At 48.1% G+C, this 20,659-nt stretch overlaps 1 protein-coding gene across 1 annotated transcript in view; it reads right to left on the reverse strand.

The window, feature by feature from the left end:
- Window positions 1-2,955: 2,955 nt before the first annotated feature.
- Clic6 (chloride intracellular channel 6) overlaps window positions 2,956-20,659 on the reverse strand; it is a 41,436-nt gene continuing 23,732 nt past the window's right edge. The window contains exons 2-6 of the mRNA XM_027415621.2: window positions 16,289-16,398; window positions 15,588-15,713; window positions 14,621-14,727; window positions 13,715-13,896; window positions 2,956-4,774 (exon numbers count right to left, since the gene is read on the reverse strand). Of these exons, the coding sequence (XP_027271422.1) occupies window positions 4,613-4,774; window positions 13,715-13,896; window positions 14,621-14,727; window positions 15,588-15,713; window positions 16,289-16,398 (687 nt within the window). The 3' untranslated portion in view covers window positions 2,956-4,612. The remainder of the gene's footprint in view (window positions 4,775-13,714; window positions 13,897-14,620; window positions 14,728-15,587; window positions 15,714-16,288; window positions 16,399-20,659) is intronic.

The following is a 20,659-nucleotide window of genomic DNA, read 5'->3' on the forward strand; positions in this document are numbered from 1 at the left end:
GTTTCTTTGAGTCTCTTGCAAGTATCAGACAATTGGAAGCAGTGTGTCCAAGCCAAACAAGATGGCTTCCCACTCAAGCTGTCAGGCTAGTGTGGAGCCCCTCAGATCAGTGTGCCTGACAAAGCCCTCCACACCCGGTCAGCCCAGAGACGGAAGAGGACAGATGAGGCTCAGGTGATCACCTTCCAACATCCCTGTGTCTTAGGAAGCTGAGAAGTCAGAGTAGAAATGGTTCCCACCTGTGTGACAGAGGGTCAAATTCCCATAGACTTGTGAATTCATGCCCAGTCCATTCTGACAACTTATATTTTATGGCAATAGGCAATCAGAAGATTAAAATTTTAAATATTAACTGACATACAGCCACATATGTTGTAAATCTAGGGACTCACTCTCTACCTGGTCTTCCCCAGTTCTGGGGCTCCAGATATGCCCAGCTAAGTTTTCAGACCCTATGTCTGCTCAGGATTTGGCTGTTGTTTGGTTTTTGTTTTCTCAGTACTGCCTCAAAAGCCCTTCTGGGGAAAGGGGCTGGAAACATGTTCAACTTCTAAGTACTTAATCCCTGAAAGGGAAAATCAAATTAGCAAGTGAAAGCCTTAACATCATTTGAAAACATTTCCTGCTCTCAAACCAGGGTGCCTTCTCAGAAAGGACTAACTCACTTCCGGGTGTTGGGATTATCACAAGATTTCACTGAAGCCTGTAGACATGGGAACACTGGAAGAGCCTTGGTAGGGGTTGGTACATAGACAATCAAAGCTTCAGGAGACACCTAACCTAGATTCACAAACGGCAGCCACTTGAAAAGACACTCTGTCAGGGCCACAGAGACAGCTGATCTGAGGGACTGTGGGCAATCCTAGGCCAGCCCTTGGTGCCACTAAGAGTTTTATAGGAAGCTACTATAGGAAGGGTTGAGGAAGAGGTGAGAGTACCCTCAGAGGAAAACTGGCTTCCTTCCAAGAGGGTGGTTAAATCCACCAAAGAGCGGGAAAGCCTGGAAGCACCCAGGGTGATCTAGGGTGGGGGAGAGGGATGGTTATGAATGAAGTGGTCAGTGTGTAGGATGAGACCCTATTAGTGGTCTGACCTGAGGCCTAACTCTCTGGACAGATGGCTCCCCATGCCATCGGTGGGTGTGGCTTACTGCTTCAGAATATAACTTCCCTTGGACCACGACCCTACCAAGTTGCCTGCCCTAGTTTAGGCCACACGATGGCAGCTTTGGGCTCTCCCTGACTATACTGTGCCTAAGCCAGGCTACAGCAGCAGTGGTGGCTTCCTAGGCACACAGGGGATAGAGGAAGACAGACCTGACCTGCAAGTCCCAGATGAGCCTGTCCCTGTGGCCAGGGATCACAACTACCCATCCAGCCTACGAAGTGACCACACCCAGATGAATCAGAAAGTGAAACTTTGAAAGGTAAGCGACTTAAGAGGAAAAGCTAAACCATTGTCATTTTGTAATGTTTATCACTTAATGTGTCCATTCTGTAGACTGTGGATTATGTAATCTCAGAATGAAGCATAAACTGAAGGAGAGCCCTGAGCGCCACTTGCTCTGGGAGTTGGGAGAGCAAGTGTGGGGATGTGTGAGGGTGTTAAGTACACATGTGCACGTATTTGTGAAAGTATGCAGGTGCGTGTGAGTGTGCATGTGTGCAGAGGGTCTGCACACAGGATGGAGGCCCTGCAGGCTGAGTGCTACTGCGTGTAAGTGCGCATGTGTGCAGAGGGTCTGTACACGGGGGTGGAGGCCCCGCAGGCTGACTGCTCCTCCATCTCCAGTTGTTGGGAGGACCTAGAAAGGACACCCATGTGGTGCTCTTTCCCAGGCTGTGGTTGTCTGTAGTCAGCCCTACCAGGAAAGTTGGCTTTCTAATAAAAATATTAAAATTGTTTTCTAATTCTCCAGTAGCAACAACAAATAAAAATGAGAATAGAATTGTATTATCCCAAATGTTACAATCTGTCTCTCTGGAATTTCACCACTGACAGTGGGGTTGAGAGTGGGGCTAGGGCATGGGGATGGGGCTTGGGTGGGGCTGAGGCTGGGGCTGGGGTGGGGTAGGGCTGGGGGTGGGGCTGGGGGTGGGGCTGGGGTGGGGTGGGGTGGGGCTGGGGCTGGGGGGGCTGGGGGAAGGGGTGGATCTGGTAGTGGGCTGGGTGGGGCTGAGGGTGGAGCTGGGGTGGGGCTGGGGGTGGGCTGGGGTGGGGCTGGAGTGGGGCTGGGGTGGGTAGGGCTCAAGGCAGAGCAGTACAGGAGTGACGCCTGCAACAAGGACCAGGACTGAGGGTGACTGCCCCAAGGAGCCACCTTCTCATAGCTACCAGTATAAATGGAATGACCTAGAGTCTGTGTCTGTCACCTGGACACCTGCTCAGGCCTCTTGAGGCGCCACTGACACGTCTGTGGTTCATAGCTCACATATGGATCACCTCACACCAGCCACCTCTGGTTCAAATTTGATCACACCTTTTTTAAAGGAACTTCATTTTATTCCTTTAAGTCAAAATGGAAAAGGCAGAGAGGGAGAGAAAGAGAGAGGGAGAGAGGGAGAGGAGGGAGAGAGGGAGAGAGGTTGGTTTCACTTGAGTCTTTACTGGGACTGGGGAATGATTCAGCAGTTGAATTGCCTGCTACACTGGGTTCAGCTCCCTCGAATACAGGCAAATGTCATGTGGGCATGGTGGCTCGCCTTGTAAGTCCAGCCTCAGAGGTGGAGAGGGATCCCTAAAGCAAGTTGTCTAGTGAGACAGGCCACATAGAGCTTTGGGTTTGATGGAGAGACTCTGCCCCAAAGAATAAGAGCTCTGCCATGCCTCCCATGCAGTCACCACACATGCACAGCACCGATACACATCCAAACACAAAGGCACACATGCAGGCACAACACACACACACACACACACACACACACAAAGAAACTAAAGGAAAACAATAAAGCTGATTTAAAATGTTTAATTTGTAAGGCACACAGTTGGTGATCATCTTACTATCTAAAAGAACAAAATTAACAGGACTAACACCCTGTCATCTACTCATTTACCAAGTGTGAATGTCACATTGTAAAAGTGGGTTTACAAAGCTGACTCCTAAAGAGATGTGAAATAATGTGGACCATGGTGACAGGGGCTGTTCATGACCCTGAAAACCTTCTTCCTTCAAGTGAAAAAGAAACTGACTACCGGGGCTGAAGCCAGAGCTTCTAAGAAACAAGGAGATGAAGCGGCCTCCGTGTTGGACTTTGTGTCCTTACCAGACATTCTTCACCCAATCTTAGGATCTTACTGCTTGAGTGAATCTTACTCTCATCTAAACAAATTGCCCACTGAGCTGACTACGCATGAGGGTTCCAGCACCCGCCGTGCTCCTCAGCCAAGTCTACAAGAGACGTTTCTTGGGAGATGTGCGACGGTGGAGACACTATCTGAGATGCCTGGTGGAGCAGCTAAGCAACCTCATATTTCCTCGTCTATGACCGGGCTGGACCCCAGCAGCTACCCATTGGGCCCAGCTATGATGCTGGGTGGCCCCAGGGATGATGGAGGGAATGCCACAGTAGACCAGACACTCCTGAACTCCTCATTAAAGAGTAGGAGTGGTTAAGAGTAGGACTTTCTGAGTTTTATTCTGGAATTTAGTTGCCCTGCTTGGCCTCAGAATGAGAAAGAAAGTAGACACGAATGAGCTAGCCTCAGCCACATCCTCCTCATTGAAGAACTGCCATGAGCAGAAATCAAAGGCTCACATGACATAAGGCTGCTGCTGACAGAAAGAGTCCCCGTGAAGGCACGGTCCCTCTAGAGGAGAGAGAAGAGAAGGTATCAGGAAGGAAGCTACAACCAAAGGCACAGGGGCATGCTCTCCACATCTTTCCTGGACTCAGAGGCGACAGCATCCTCGAGGCAGAAGAGGACACCCTGGTCCCATCACCCTAGTCCCTGCTGTCCCTTGGCACTGCAGGGGGACCTACAGTCCCTATGTGACTCATGGGGACAAATCCTTTGTCTTAAGTCTTCTGTGATGACCACAGAGGCACCAAGAGCTCCCCTCATCAGCCTCTTACAAATGCCACACCATGTATGAAGGAAATTATGCGTGATGTGTGAACAGGCATACATGAAAGGTTGAAGATTCTAGAAAGATTCGCCAATTTCTTATCAAAAGTTACAAAGAGTAAGTTTTAGGTGATTTTTACTTTCTTCTTCATGCCATCTAATAGTGCTCTAAAGTATAAAACAGTGTTTCATTTTACACTAATATTTAAGAAGAGAAAAGCATGCTTTATATGTGATTATCAAAACTATCAAAGAAATTCTAACTTCTTTAAAATAGAGGGGATGGAAGTCAAAGCCAGTGCTCTTTGAAACAAAGCACGAAACACTGCTGCCCTAAACATGGATTACAAGAGTAGTGAATCTCCAAGACATAGATTAGCATAGGTGAGATGTAGGAATGAGTGGACAAATTGAAGGCCACACACCCTGTGGTGGCATTGAGAGAGTCAGAGATACTGTGCAAACGCTGCTTCTGGGGAAATGCACAGAAGGCTCTCCTGGAAGCCTTGCTCACTCGTCTGAGAAAAAGACAGGAAGCAAGCCAGCATCACTTCATCCTTTTTGCCGCATCTGAGTATGCGTGTTCAATCTCCCGGTCAGCTGGACATGTGTTAGTGAACTCATCCCGGGCATAGGCATTGTTCAAGTACCTCCAAATGCCAGTCATTTCAGAAGGAAACTCAAAACCTCTGTACTTCTTGGCCACAATCTGAAAATCAAGAGGAAATGATGAGGGAAGGGGAAAGGCACTCACATGATTCAAATCAGACAATCCATCCCTTGGAGATGCGTAGCCTAGCTCCTGATGTCATCCTATGGCCATCTGGGATGCCCCTGGTGGCACTATAACATTGCTAGGGCACCTTGGGAACAGGAAAGGTGACAGAGGTACAGGAACCAAATGCACTCATTCTGTGACAGTATCTAGACTCACCTAGGACACTAACCTCTGATCTGCCTGTGAGGGAGTTTCTAGACTGAGTCAGTTGAGGTAGAAAGATCCACCCTAGCTGTAGAAGACATGATTCCATGTGCTGGGGCGGGTTGAATTAAAGGGGTATAGGGAGCTGAGCATCAACACCCACCACCTGTGTGTCCTAACTGCTGATACAATGTGACCATCTGCCTCACCTTTCCAGGCTCCAGGCCTTCCCCGCAGTGATGGCTTTACTGTGAGCCCAAACAAACCTTTCTCCTTTAAGTTTCTTTTTTTGTAATATGTCGAAGCAAATAACAACAACAACAATAATAGTAACGACTAATCTAAGATCCCTGCAGTCCTGCCCACCAAGTTACCAAAAATGATCCTTGGGATCCACCATGCATGAGTGCATGTCAGTGGCTTCCTCTCTGTGTCTGTGGCAATGCCGCTGTCAGGTGTCAGCTACTGTGTTACATGATGTGCGAAGGCGCCTGACCAATCTTCATCTTAGACTCCATCAGGATCTTTGAATCAGCTGTGTCTTCCCCCTAGACGCCCAGTCTCATCTCCAGCAATCCTAACATCTGTGTGTGGTATTTCTGCAGAAGTCCATCACTCCGCCCTGAGCAGATTGCTCAACCACGAGTCTCCCATGTGCAAAGGTCAATGCATGAACAAAACAGCATGACCTCATCATCATGGAGACAGCGGAAGCCAGAAAATAACAACGGGGTGGGTGTTCTGAGAAACGCAGCAGTGTGAGAGGCTTCCCTGTCAGGAGCAGGCCAGATGGGGACAATGCTAAGGACAGTGTCCAGTGTCGAGGGACGTATGACTTTGCTAGTGCCCCACACCTGAAGAACCGAGAACTAGAAATATTCTGTCATAGTCCCAGAAGCCAGGAATCTAAAGTCAAGACCTCATCAGGACTCTGCTTCCACTGAAGGTCCCCAGTGAGAATCTGTCTCGGGCCCTCCTAGCTCCCTGCAGTTCTTGTCTGGGAAAGGACAGCTCAAGTCTTTGCATGTCTTCTAGCTGTGTTTGGGTGCCTCTGTCTTAAACCCCCTTTTAGCAAGGACAGCAGCAAGTCATATTGGAGTCGAGTCCAGTCTTCTCTACTGCACCTTCAGCATAACAGTGTGTCTGCAAAGACCCACATGTCAAATGAACCCCATCCTGGGGTAGTAGTGACAAGGACTGGTGACACGCTCGCCGGGGGAGGGAGAAGCACAATTCCATCTGCCACAGGGATCCAGGCTACAGTGGCCATTTCCACTGTGTCACCGCCCTCCCTCCTCCTCCTGGGATGGTAGAATGAAAACAGGAGACACAGCACAAATCAGATCTTAGTATTCACTTATCAGACTGTGAAGCCAGCAGCCATTGGCGCAGTGCGGCAGCAAATTAGGACCAAGGGACATGTGGAAAGCCTCCAGCGTGGTGTGGCACTCTTTCCCGAACACAGACTTCAGGATGCTCAGGTCAAGAGTTCTTATTCCTTTGGTTGACGCTCACCTGCTTCGCTTTCGACCTTTTTGAAAAGTCTTAAGCTAGAGTCTCATGCAAGCTTAGCAAGTGCTCCTCCACTGAGCCCAGCTCCCTGTTCACTTTTTATCTGGAGATGGGGTCTTATTAACCCTCCCAGGCAGGCCTTGGACTCCCTCTGTAACCCAGGCAGAGGGGAGCTTGCAATCTGCTTCCCTCAGCCTCACGGGCAGCTGGTGCTGCAGGCTGCGTCATCAGCCCCGGATATTTAACACTAATGAGGATATGCGGTAAACGTACATATCCTCTTGCTTTTGAAATTTCTCTTTCTGTGTACACATCTCCATGAGCCCGTGTAGCTACATATGATGACATGCAAGTGTGTCCACACAGTGTGGCGGTCAGATTGACACTCGGTGACTTTCTTGATTGCTAACTACACTTTAAGTTTATTTCAGATTTACTTTCTAAAATTATATGTGTGTGGGGGGGCTGTGCATGTGAGTCCAGGTGCCTGTGACGGCCATAAGAGGCTGTTGGCTCCCATGGACTAGAGTCACAGGCAGCTGTGAGCTGCCTGACATGGGTGCTGAACTCAGGCCCTCTGGAAGAGCAGCAAGTGCTCTTAACCTCTGAAACATCCCTCCTGTCCCCCCTTATTGCTTTAAAGACATATGTCTGTGTGTGTGCACATATATGCAGATGTCCCTAGAGGCCAGAAGAGGGTGTTCCAGTCCCTGCTGCTGGAGTCACAGGTAGTTGCCAGCTGTAGGAACCATACTGAAGGCCTCTGCCGGGAGCACAAGTGTCATCGGCTGAACCATCACCCCAACCCACCCCCCACGTCCTCTACCTCATCTGTGAGACAAGATCTCCTGTTGAGCCTGGAACTTGAAGACGTGACTAAAGTGTCTGGCCAGTGAGCCCATGATTCTCCTGTCGCTGCCTCCCCATGCTGAGGTTACAAGTAGTATGTAGAATTTTGAATTCTGAGATGAAGGTTCAACTCCTATTGCTCTAGAAATAAAAGGGTTTAAACCTCTATAATTTACTCTATCAAAGTAACTCTTTTGTCAGACATATTTCTAGGTGTATGGTGGAATACTTGCTATAAAGATTGGTATAGAAATATATCATACACATAGGGCTAAAGTTAGTGGAAGGAAATTTTTTCATAGTAGATGTATGAGTTGGTCATATCGGAATCGTGGGTAAGATGCTCGGATTCATAAAAATAGGGAGGTGAGGATTAGTGTCTTTAGTATGAAGTTAGTAGTAAATATTTCTGGATTTATGGGATTGTGATATGGTCCTAGAAAAACAATAGTTGATAGGGCATTTATTAGGATAATATTAGTATATTCAGCTATGAAAAATAATGCAAATGGACAGGTGAGACAAGATCTCCTGTTGAGTCTACATTAAATCCTGAGACTAACTCAGATTCTCCTTCAGTAAGATGGAATGGAGCACGGTTTGTTTGGGCTAGGGTAGAAATGAATCATATTATGGCTAGTGGTCAAGGTGCAAAGAGTAATCATATGGGTTCTTGTGTAATGATAAGGGTTTGTAGTGAGAAAGAGCCGCTTATAAGGAGAACTGAGAGTAAAATAATTGCTATAGTTACTTCGTATGAAATTGTCTGTGCTACATGCCTGGCATTGGTCTGGTGTCACGTGTGTTCTAGGGGATCAAACTCAGGTCCTGATGCTTGAGCTATCTCCCCACCCTCATGGAACACTGAAGGGTCCAGACCCTCACACAACCCCTGCTTTGTCAGCCATGACAGGCTGAGGAAAAGACCAAGCAAGACTTAGGCCTCTCACTCAGCAGGGTGTGCTGAGCCCCTCTGACCTTGCCCCACCTTCTCCTAATTACTGGGAAGAAAGTGCCAGTTACCCTCCATGTGGTAAGAAACCAATCAGAAGTTAGCTGGTGGGCTTTGGAAGTGCTTTTCTGATAACAGTGGAATACAGGAGGTAGCAATGGCCCTCGGACGGCCTCCAGGCATAGCAACCTTCCTTCAGCTGCAGCTGACCAATCAACTCAGGACAGGTTCCCCCATCCCGGAGTTGTGCCAATCCTGAGACTGTTACTATGGAACTTGCAGATTCCCCAGACACCCACCTTGGTCTACCCCCAATATAGCCCTGCCCCATTGCTGCTTGGGGTCCCTCCTGCTTGACCCGCTGTGTCGGACCGATGGAGGACCCGAGTTAACTTGTAAATTAAAAACTCTTTACTTTTGCATCGGATCTGGTCTCTTGGTGGTTTGTGGGGTTCAGAGTCAGGCACAACAATGTAACACTTTGTTTCCTGCCTGTATGTGCGCATTCACAATACGTTCCCTTTCGGTAACCCAGAGGCTGAGGATTCACTCCTTATGAGAGGCCACCAATATCGTCTATCAAGTTTGACTCCTGGTGATGTCAGAGGAGGGAATGTTTGCATCTCCACTTCTTTCCAGCTCTTCCTCTTTGCCCCATCCCTCCCACCACCTCATGACTGTGACGACATCCAAGTTTACCACATCCTGACTTTACTCTGTCCCCATGGCAGCTGTTTGGTCTCTGTGCTAACATCAGCTGGGGTTCCCCATTGAAAGGGTTGCAACTCCAAGCGAAGCAGCTCATGGGAAGGACTTGCCCCTGCCTATTGAATTTCCAGCTGTAGATTTGTTTTATAAATTTATTTTATTTTCAATTAAAACACAATTATATTACTTCCTCTCTCTAAGCCCTTGAGGCATGTGTTCACCAAACGATTAAGGACAGAGAAGCCAAACAGGTAAATGGCAGAGCTGTGTGTGTTGGGACTGGGTAGTTAGGTGGCCCTAGCCCAGGTCTCTCACTCTTCTGATAGTCCGTGAGCAAGCCAATGTCTTTTGAGCAAATCTGTGCTCTAAGTTAGGTCAAGATAGCGCCTGATCTTAACAGCCTTTTCCAACACATGCCTTGTCTGCCTCAGATTCCTATTTTCGTGATCGTTTTAGTATTTCATCAGATAGCAATTTCACTGCTCAGGAGTGCTTATTTTGCTGAGGCCAGTGTCTGGGTGAATAATAACCGAGGATATAAAACTCTTTCATAAAACACCAGACAGCCTTCCCTGTCCTCTCTAGAGGCAATGCCACTGTTCACTGATTTTTGATGTCATGGAGATACTTGAGGCCATTGTGAATTTCCTCCCCTCCCCCGTAGGTTGTTCTGTTGTCTATCTGTGTTGTCATCATCGCTGTGGTTGAGCATTACTGACTGATGTGGTTTGAGTGCAACCCTTAAAGGGTCATATGTTGGAAGCTTGGGTCTCAGTGGGACAATGTGTGTTGGGACCTTCAAGAAGGGCTTTAGAGGAGGACATCGTTCAGCAATGCCTCAGGAGAGACTGAAGTAGTTCTCATGGCACTCGGATTAATTCTGTGGGGAAGTCTGCTATACAAAAGCAAATCTGGATGCTTCCTGTCTCACCTATGGTCACTTCCTGTCTTAGCTGTGGTCTCTTCCTGTCTCATCTATGGTCACTTCCTGTCTTAGCTGTGGTCTCTCCCTGCCTCACCTATGGTCACTCCCTGTCTCACCTATGGTCACCTCCCCACGCACACTTACACTGGGATGCCATAAGGTCCCCACCAGAGCTGACTCGTGGTCTTGAACTTCTAAACCTGTGAGACAAATGAGCTTTCCTGCATATCCCTCCCTCAAGCATCTTGTTATGATAATGAAAGGGACAGATGCAGTTCTTAAAGGCTCCTCCCCTACCGCAGAATCTCAGTGAAGTCTCAGTGTGTTCCGGGAATGTTTCCTCTACATGGCATGGCCTTGGAAGCAGAGCATGGCTAACAATGTATGAGCCTCAGCAGACAATAATTATAGTACTGATATAAAAATAAGGCAGTCATGTGTGATGGAGCATGCATGGAGCTCCAGTATTCATGTTGAGACTGGAGAAGAGTGAGGCTGAGAGCAGCTGAACCACACAGGGAGACCCTGGCTCAAAATTCCAAGGGCTGGAGACGCGGCTGGGTGGTCGATAGCTGTCTACATAAGCAGGCCCCTGGGCTTCACCCCTGCAGGCAGCTCAGGCAGTCTTTGCATAAAGCAGAGGTGCACTCCCTTAATTAAAGTCATGGTGTTCTTGGTCCTCCTCTCCCTCCCTCTCCTCCCCCTCCCTCTCCTCTACTCTCCCTCCCTCACCCTTCCTCTCTCTTCTCTCCCTCCCTCTCCCTCCCTCCCTCTCTCCTCTCCTCTCCCTCCCTCCCTCTTCTCTCCCTCCTCTCTGTCCTCCCCCTCCTTCTTTTTCCCCTTCCCTCTTGATTCCCATTTGATTTTAGGTGATTTGTTTTCAGGTCCAGACTCATCGCTTTTCTCCACTTTGATCATCTCTGGCTATAGTGTGGATTCTTTCTTGTTGCTAGTCATGGTTTAGTAAGGCAGACATGTTGGAGCTACCATTTGCTTAGAAATTATGTGGGGCAATAAGAGGGTGGGCCAGGGCCACTGGAGAGCAAACTCAGTCTTCACAAGCAAGCGTCACCTGGGAACCACTGACCTCTACTCTGCCCCAGGGACACATTAGAGCTGGAGTTAGAGGTTAGCATCAGAGCACTCATTAGTTAGCCTTAGAATTAAGGAACTCTTCTTTGCTCTGTTCAGCAGCCACAAAACTTAGTCAGATCCCTTCTCTGCTGCCATTGCATCTCCCTCCAGGGTGCCCCAGTGGGTGAGTGGCTGGGCACAGGCTGTAAAGGTGTCTCTGCATAACCCTCCTTCAACTCTGTCTCTTTAGAGACATAGCCCAGGTGTGCTCTGTAATCTTTCCCTCACTGCCAATGCACTCCACCCTCTAAGCAAAAATCTCGGTATTTCAGAACCCAATTATCTACTCCTGAAGAACCCTGGCTGGGCGGTGGTGGCTCATGCCTTTAATCCCAGCACTCGGGAGGCAGAGGCAGGGAGATCTCTGTGAGTTTGAGGCCAGCCTGGTCTACAAGAGCGAGTTCCAGGACAGGACTGCACAGAGAAACCCTGTCTTGAAAAAAAAGAATGGACTCAAATTGAACATCAAGGACAATTTTCTTAAGGTGTAAAAGAAAAAAATATATATCTAGAAAGCCCCATCTCTTAAATTTCTTTTCATTTGTGGGTGACCTGTCATTCTTTTGTAGTTCTGTGAAAGATGAAGCTAATACTCTATTTTTAATGTCATTTTCAGTGGGTTTCAGGAAGGGAAATAAATTATAAATCTCTCCACTCTTGGGTTTTACCATAATTCCCTTGGACTGGTTCTCATTTCCTTCAGAAGTGCTCTGTTCTGGAAGATCATTAAATAGTTAGCATTGTAAGTGCTAAATGGCTTGAAGATTTTGTTTCTAAGTCTTATATTAGCACCATGACTGCTTTAGGCCCGGGACGCCCCCCCCATCCCTGCAGCTAACCCTTTCCACTTTTACGTGTGTGTGTGTGTGTGTGTGTGTGTGTGTGTGTGTGTATTCCCCTGGAGCTGGAGTTGCAGGTGGTTTGGGCTATCCAATGTGGATGCTGGGAACCAAACTCAGGTCCTCCGCAAGAGCAGCAAGTGCTTTCAAGCACAGAGCCAGGTTCTTTTTTGTATGAATACTTTACATTGTGGTTAGTGCTGGGTGGCTGTGATAAGCCCCAGGTTCTTCATTGTGGTTTGGATATTCCACACTTTTACAAGGAAGGTTTGGTCCCCAGCTGGTAGTGCTGGCGTCACCAACTGGTTAATTATAGCTGATTGGGTAGCAGGAAGTAGAGCCTAGGTCACTGAGAGTCTGGGAAGGGTCTTGTCTCCCTGCAGTCCTCCCTTTTGTGCTCTCTGCAGTGCTCCCTCTCTTGCTCTCTGGCCTCCTCAGAGTGAGCTGCTTGCCGGTGCTGTGTCATTTACCACGCCTAACATCAACAGAGCCAGCTGGGTGTGACTAGACCTCTGAAACCACAGACCTTTCTCTATCACACTGATTCTCTCAAGCATTTTGTCAGAACAACTATAATCCCTTCTTCATCCTGTGCCTACCTGTGTGATGCTGGATCATTCACAGCTCAGACTGAAATTCCATCCCCGAGAGGGACTACCCAAAAGCACGGTGGTGTAAATGTCTCACTGGAAAATGGCTCTAGATTTAGGTGTTTGGAGAGTTGAGAAGCCTTTGTTAGACTTTGGATGTTGGGAGCTGAACAAGGCATTCACTCGAAGAATCGCTAGTGTCTACCTCAAACAGATCTCCGGGAAGCACAACACGGAAAAGGGAAGGGGAAAGATGAAGGCTGAGGAGGAGAGAGCAGGAAGAAGAAAGTGCTCAGGAAGAGAAAGTCGAGGTAACCCACCGTGGACTCTTGGAACCAGTGATTTCAGCAGCCAATTGAACAAATAGACTTAGAACGTGGCATTGACTTGTATTTCCCTGTTTCCCACCTCTCCCCACCCTGACACTCCTACTCCAGCTCTAAACCTATTGAGAATTTAATAAAACTCAAGATGCCCCAGTGCAAGCAAGACACAGGCTTCTTCTTTGGACATCTGAGGGTCACACACAAAGCAGTGATGACCATGATAATAGCAAGTGACACCTGTAAGTGACAGCGATGGGGAGAGAGAGAGAAGCGGCTCAGAAGTCCAAGTGTGGGGCCGGCTGCCTGGGAATCCCGAGGGTTGCCTCTACACGTTCTGATTCACTAGGTCAGGTGACCAATAAGAACTAAAACTTAAAAAATAAAAACTTAAAAACAACACCCTCCAATAAGTCTAGTTGTATACAGCTATTGGATCTTCCACTGCGTTCAACCACCCGGGAAGACAAGGTACCAGCTACAGAAGAGGCTGAGCCAGGTCACTATATCAACTGCTCCTATCGGAGGAGAGCTGATATTAATAATTGACAGGACACCCTAGGACAGAGTTTATCTCTGTGACTGTCAGCAACGCATCGTCTGCAAGCCACATATGCTAAATACCAAGGAGACCCTGGGGATACCAGTGAGGATATGAGGTAGGGAGCTCATTCGCTGGTTTTCATTTCATGTAAACACCTGGAGCTCATGGTCCCACGTGTCTACACACCGCAGCTCAGCTGTACACAGAAACAGCTAGTTTTCCATTCAAGTCTGTGTTCCGGGCCTGTTTCGGTGCCTGGCCCTTTGCTCTCTCTAAATCTAGAGAGCAAAGGACGGCAAAGCCTCCTCCTTGCATCCAGCACAGAACACAAAGCCAGGAGCCGAGACAAACCTTAATGATGTGGAGCTTGGGTAAGAGGTTACAGTCGGCCAGTGTGAGCTCATCCCCATCCAGGAACTTCCTCCGGGAAACAGCAACGTCCTCTGTGCTGTAGGCATCTATTTCATCCGGCAGAGGGCTGTTTAAGTAACTGTCTAGCTTCTTCAGGGCCCGGAGCAGGTTCTTTTCATAAACTGAAACGCAAACGCAAGAGATGCCTGAGACAAGCCGTGTGAGTGGCTGCCATTTTTTTTTTCTGCCTTAGAAAGAGAGATCAGGATACACTTTCTCTCTGAGACAGGGCTGGTCAACAATAGGAGGACCAGAAGGACACAGAGGCAGACAGAACTCAGTCTCCCTGTGCCGTCCTCATGGCTGTGCTGCTTCTAGGACTCATCAGGTTTTTAAAGATATTTAACTAAATTTTTGTATTTATGTGTGCCTGTGCCCATGTGTATGTATCCCACGTGTGCAGTGCTCTCAGAGGCCAGAAGAGGTCTTCAGGTGCCCTGGATCTGAAATTATGGGTGGTTATGTGTCGCCTAGTGTAGGGGCTGGGAACCAAACTCCAGTCCTCCACCAGAGCCATCCCTCCAGCCCAAACCCGGCCACTCTTCCAAACATTTATGAGAAGCTATGATGAGGTAGAGAGTGACAGGGGCACCATTTAAACAATTGCTGTGCTGCCGGTGGGAACAGCTGGGGGTTGAAATGTTTCCCCATAATAGTGTTGCATTTTGAATTCCCAGACTCTAGAAACAGTCTCTCCAAAGTCATATGCAGAGTTAAAGATGGGGGCATTTTCCTTATTTCCAGACTCCCATCCATACCCTCTGTGAAACCAGCCAGACGCCCGGGGTCTCTCCAGCAGCCATGTGGAAGACCGTGTGGAACAGAGCCCAGAACAGGAATACTTACTCTCGTTTGCATCCTTCCTGGTGTTTTTAATAAATGCAGAGAATTTGGCAAAAACATCATTTCCTGCTGAATTGGATTCCGGGTGTTGTGTTCCCAGCTTAGGGTACCTTGAAGAGTTCAAAATTGGAGGGTCACAATAAAGCAAAGGCTGGTAAGGACAATGCAGTGGAAGAGAAAGTCTTCCTCTGGGCAGACATTAAAATGACAAGCTCCCCTCACTGCTTTAGTAAACTACGCGTCTCAGAGATGAGTAAAACACATGGTTTGGGAGAACTGCATTGTATCGAGCCCTGGCAAGACCAATCCTAGGACACAGGATCAACCAGATGTTCCTGACCTAATTCCTTCCCTGGTCTAGTAAAGGTGTTTGGCTTCCCAAAGGGTCCACACTCTCCCAGAAGCAGACGCGAGCTACAGTTATCCACACAGCAACAGCGCCTCCTCCCAGCCTCCTGCCATGCCGTCCTGATGGCCAAGCTGTAGATACAAAGGGAAGCTGTGATGGTTGGCTTTAAGTGTCAGCTTGCCACAATCTGGAATCACGTGACAGAATAGCCTCAGTTGAGGAACTGTCTAGATCAGACTGGCCTGTGGCTACGATTTGATTGCTAATTGATACAAGAAGATCCAGTCCACTGTGAGAGGCACCGTTCCCTAGGAAGGAGCAGGGGTGATAGCAGCCAGTGTCAGCATGCATTTCTCTGCTCTTGGCTGTGAATGTGATGTGGCTGGCTGACACCCTACCCCGCCATCATGGCCTGCCGCTCGGGACTGTGAGAAAATAGGCCTTGTCCTCCCTCAGTCGCCTTCTGTCAGGGTGTTTCCATCACAGCAACAGGAATGACATCAGACCAGAAGCAGAGTCCGTCTTAACTCAAGGTGTCTAATCCGGCTGTTGCCTCTGGCGTACTGTGCATGACCAACGAGAAAAGCACAAGCAGAGTTGTATCAGTTCTAGGAGGCCTACCGTGGGGGAACTAACTTCTCCTCTAAGAACTCCTCAATCTTGTTCACGTCCGTCTTGACTTCGCCGTCAAAAGTCATAAAAGGAGGGTTCGTCCCCGGAGCCAGATTCTGAAGGTCCGCAGGCTTCCTGGACAGGAGGGGAAAGCAATCTGTGTAGATAGTCTTGGCATTTGGAGTCATGGCCGAGGCTCAGTCATGCCCTCACCATTTAAGAGATACAGCCCTCGAGAATTTGAAAGTGGTCCGTGAATTAATAAAGTGGCTTGCTGGAGATCAAAGCCAAGAAATACACTAACAAATGATAGGTGAGCTCACCCTCTGCAACCCCCTTTCTGGCTGCAGAGGTGGGAGAGTTAACTCTCCTATATTAGCCTCATTATATGCTCATGGTCCTTAGCAGCATATATGTGCATGTTTGTATATGTATGTATACATGCTTGTATACATGAAAGAGTGTGTTGCTTGTAGAGGGAATTATGTCCAATTATTTCTTTTTTTAAGATTTTATTTATTATGTATACAACATTCTGCACAGCAGAAGAGGGCACCAGATCTCATAACAGATGGTTGTGATCCACCATGTGGTGGCTGGGAATTGAACTCAGGACCTCTGGAAGAGCAGTCAGTACTCTTAACCTCTGAGCCATCTCTCCAGCCCACCATATGTCCAATTATTTCAATGACACAGAATCTTCATCTCACCTTTTCAGGTCCACTGTTGTCACATTGAAGATAACACCCTTTAGCCAGAGGATCATAAAGAGACGCTGAGAAAATGGGCAGTTTCCAATGCTCTCGCCATCGTAACCAGCCTGAGAGGAGAAAAAGGAGATCTTTCTCTGACCTATTCTTACAGTGATAGATGTCAGCAGTCACAGTGCAAGCACACAAACTATTATGAATTTTTATGGATAGTCATGTTACTGTACATAGCCTTCTGAGGTCATTTAACTCAGTCTACACAGGTTAGAAATGGTACCAGCGGATGCTTATACACACAACCAGTCACACACAGACATACGCAGTCTCTCCTCTCTCTCTCTCTCTCTCTCTTTCTCTCTCTCTCTCTCTCACACACACACACACACACACACACACACACACACACACACAATGGAAAAATGGGGATTGGGGTTGCAGAGATGACTCAGTGGTTAAGAATACTGGCTGGCCTTACAGAGGACCTGGGTTCAGTTCCCAGCGCCCCCATGGCAGTTCACAACCATCTTTAACTCCAGTTCCAGATGTTCGGACTCCCTCTACTGGCCCTCATGGGCACTGCACGCACATAGTTCATATAAAATAAAAATAAACAAATCTTATTTTTAAAAAACGTATAAAAAAAACTAGGACCTAGTAGATGGTAACAAAGCCCTGGAGGACTGTCTCTGGGAAGGTATCAGGCTGGTCTCTGGGGGTGATTCTCATGAAAGTAAGATGTTATTTTAAAAGACAAAAAAGAGCAGTGCCAGGCTCTAACCGCTTCTTGTGTCTGGTTGTTTCTTTATTTGGTTGTTTTGAGAAAGAACCTTGTATTGCTCAGGCTGGTCTCAGATGCATCCATGGCTGAAGATGACTTTGAATCTTGGTTTTGCCACTTCTGCCTCCCCAGGGCTGGGATTACAGGCATGTACCACCATGCCCAGCCTTTCCTTCCCGTCTTAGTATGTGATCACTTCTGCACCCCTGCCCTGGGATGCTGTCCACTATTGGACTGTCGTCATAGCTGGGCAGAAGCCAATGTCATGTATGAGAGCCTCTGGCAGTGAGTTCATCTTTATTCTCTCTCCAAACTCAGGTATGCTGTTATAGCAACAGGAAACAGAACAATGCATGCCCCAGAATTCACGACCATGTGCTTTAATGACAAAGCACAGCCGAATTCCACCCATGAGGTCTATTTCTGCCACCTATAAGGAAATTGAGAGGAGGGTACGGCCGTGTATATGAAAGGCATGAGGCAGAAAGTCGGCTGCCCATTCGTATGGTGAAGAAAAGAAAGGGAAATGACTCCCAAAAGAACCTAAACAAAGTAAAGAGTACTCTGGAGGTGAGTCACCTGGAGGGGTTATCAGTGGTAAATTGGTGAGCAGACACCCATGAATGGATATTCCTACGAGTTAAGAGGAGAAAAGATGACAATTTCTAAAAGGGCCAGCCACTCAAACTGAGCTCACAGAGGAGTCTCCCGCTGACCCTGACCTGCTGAATCTCGGGTCTTCTAAGCCCCGTGTCTGTGTTCTGTATCCCCCAAGCCCAGGCCTCCCTTCCTGCAGCTGACATGGATCATCTGCCTATCAGAAGCCAAAGATCTGGGGGCTCCCCCAGGTGGAGTCGGTGACATGATGGCCCCCGTGGCTGACAAACACAACAGTTGTGACACAGGCCTGCGACCTGTGTCACATGCAACAGGGTCGATGCCATGTGACCCTGAAACACCGCCCTACCTCACCCACCTGAGGGCAGGCCTGCAGGGACCCCACTACCCTGTTGCCCTGGTCTCCTGCTGTCTGCTCTGTGGCATAGACAAGCTGTGTAGAATCCCCAGCCCCTGGTGTCTGGAAGCCTGTCCTACATTCTCTTACCTGTTGCAGGTTTGGGCACAGTCAGACCCAGCAGAGGAGGACAAGAGAAGGGAGAACGCAGGGGTGTGCATTCTGGCCAGCCCTGACTTGCTCGACGGCTTTTGAGCCTCTTGTTTTTATAATAACTCCGTTGAGCACAATAACATCTACAAGTTCCATGGAGTGGAGCGATGGTTCTCCTTGCTCACCATGGTCATAGCTCACCATGAACGGGGCAAACCCCTGTTGAGTTCTCCTGTTATATAGTGTGTCTGAAGGCCACAGGACAATGTGTCTTGTCCATGAAGCCTCCCTGCGCCTCACTGCCTCCGCAGCAGCATCTGGAGAAGAACTGAATTACACAGGCGGATCTGCCCTGCTCTATCTGATGTTCCCAAACTCACACCCATGTTTGCCCTCAAAATTGTCCTCGCCACTTTCCCAATCCTGGCAGCTTCTGCCTTTGATGAAAATAGGGGTCAAAGGACAGCATATTTCCAAAACATATAAGTATTGCTTTTGTCATTCAACGCCATAAAAACTCTGGGTTTAAATCATAGAGATAGTTCGGCACTGGACGCTTGCTATGCATGCATGAGGGCCCATGTAAAAGGAAGCCACTGTGGCCCGTGCTTGCAATCCCACTCCAAGGAGATGGAGACACAGAGATCTCCGGAGCTCGGGGCAAGCTCCAGGGACGAGAGCTCCTGCTTGGAAAAAATAAGGTGGAGAGCAGCCAAAACAGACACCAATGCCAACCTTTGGCTTCCATGGACGCTCACACATGTGCATACTTGCATACTTACACATGCATGTACACACACACACACACACACACACACACACACACACACACCTCAAGCTTAGCAGGCTCCGTAACAGATTTGCAGCTAACAAAACAACAGCCTGTCTACAGGTGAGAGAATGGTCCTGACAGCCACAAAACTCATGGTGTAAAAACAATGAAGAAATGTTTAACTACCCATGATGCCCCATGTGGCCTTGACATGGAATTACCCCAACCCAGAGGAGCCCATAAACTGAAGGCTGCTGGGCATCTTAGCATCTTAGCGAGCTGCCCCAACTGCCAATAAAACAGGATTTACATATCCCGCATTGCCTCATCTTAAATTGCTCTAAACCTTTCTTTCTAGCGCAGTCTGCTGTAAATGAGGGGGTTACGGGAACATGGTGGGAGGGACAGGGACGCCTTGCTTAATTTTATTACTTTAATGTGCTTCAGTGCTAGGATGTGCCAGCAAAAATAAAGGCGGAGATACGCCATCTCCATGGTCCATTATTGAGCAATAATGGGAGTGTATCGCCTTGCTCGTATCATTAACCCGGCAAGATGATGGGATAAATACATATATATTCGAGTGAATAACTGACACTGTCCCCATAATTGGGAGGCTCTACAAAATGGGTTTTATTTCCCAATGTTGGTAATTCTCTCTGGCTAATTGCACTCTGGGCTGAGATTTCTCAGCAGGGTTCTCAGCCTGCAGGGGAAGTTTTTGTAGGTCCTCGTTTCTGATTAAATCAAATTAAGTAGCTTGAGAAATTGGAGTGTTTTGTTTTGGTTTTTTTTTTTTTTTTCATCTTCAGCAAAGCCTCAGACCCTGAAATGTTGCACTTTGGGGGGAGGGGGGCACTTAGATGGCAGGTCTCAGAGTGAATGGATCGTCTGTGCCCCAGGACCTCCAAAAACCAGAGCCTGCCTTACTCATCTGCCACACTTTCTTACCCCGAATTTGTGGAAGGAATTGTTTGCTACCTGTGAGGCTTTTCCCTTTGACCAAATGACCATGCTGATGCCCTAGAGCAATGGTTCTCAACCTTCCTAACGCTTCCAGCCTTTAGCTGGGTTCCTTGTGCTGTGCTGACCCCCAACCATAAAACTGTTCCGTTGCTACTTCCTAACTGTAATGTTGCCACTGTTATGAATCATAATGTAGATGTCTGAGATGCGACCCCCAAAGGGGTGTGGCCCACAGTTGAGAACCACTGCCCTAGAAGAAGAGGTAGCAGCCTCTGTCCACCGTGGTGACTGCAGCTACTGCTTTCAGGGGACCTCGTAGACATCTCAGTGCTGGTCTCACAGAGTGACAACCCTCAAGCATTCTTGGTGGCTCCTTGTTATCCCACCCTCTCACTCTTTCACACACAAAAGACCATAAATGATGGGCAAATTCCTTCTGTACATGCTCCTCTTATTGGCTGATGAATAAAACACTGTGGCCAATGAGACAGGAAAAGAGGTGGGCCGAGGATGAGGAGGATTCTGGGAAAGGGAGGCAGTCTGCCACAGAGTCCCCATGCTGCCAAAGGAGTAACAACGTGCCGGGGCATTACCGGGTAAGCCACAGCCACGTGGTAATACATAGATTGATAGAAATGGGTTAATAATTAAGACAGAGCTAGCCAATAAGAAGCCCTAGTCATCAGCCACCATTTTATGATTAATATAGTGTCCATGTGTTATTTGGGGCCTCATGGGTGACAGGAG

This window comes from Cricetulus griseus, chromosome 4, assembly GCF_003668045.3.
Source record: "Cricetulus griseus strain 17A/GY chromosome 4, alternate assembly CriGri-PICRH-1.0, whole genome shotgun sequence".
NCBI classification, from domain to species: domain Eukaryota; kingdom Metazoa; phylum Chordata; class Mammalia; order Rodentia; family Cricetidae; genus Cricetulus; species Cricetulus griseus.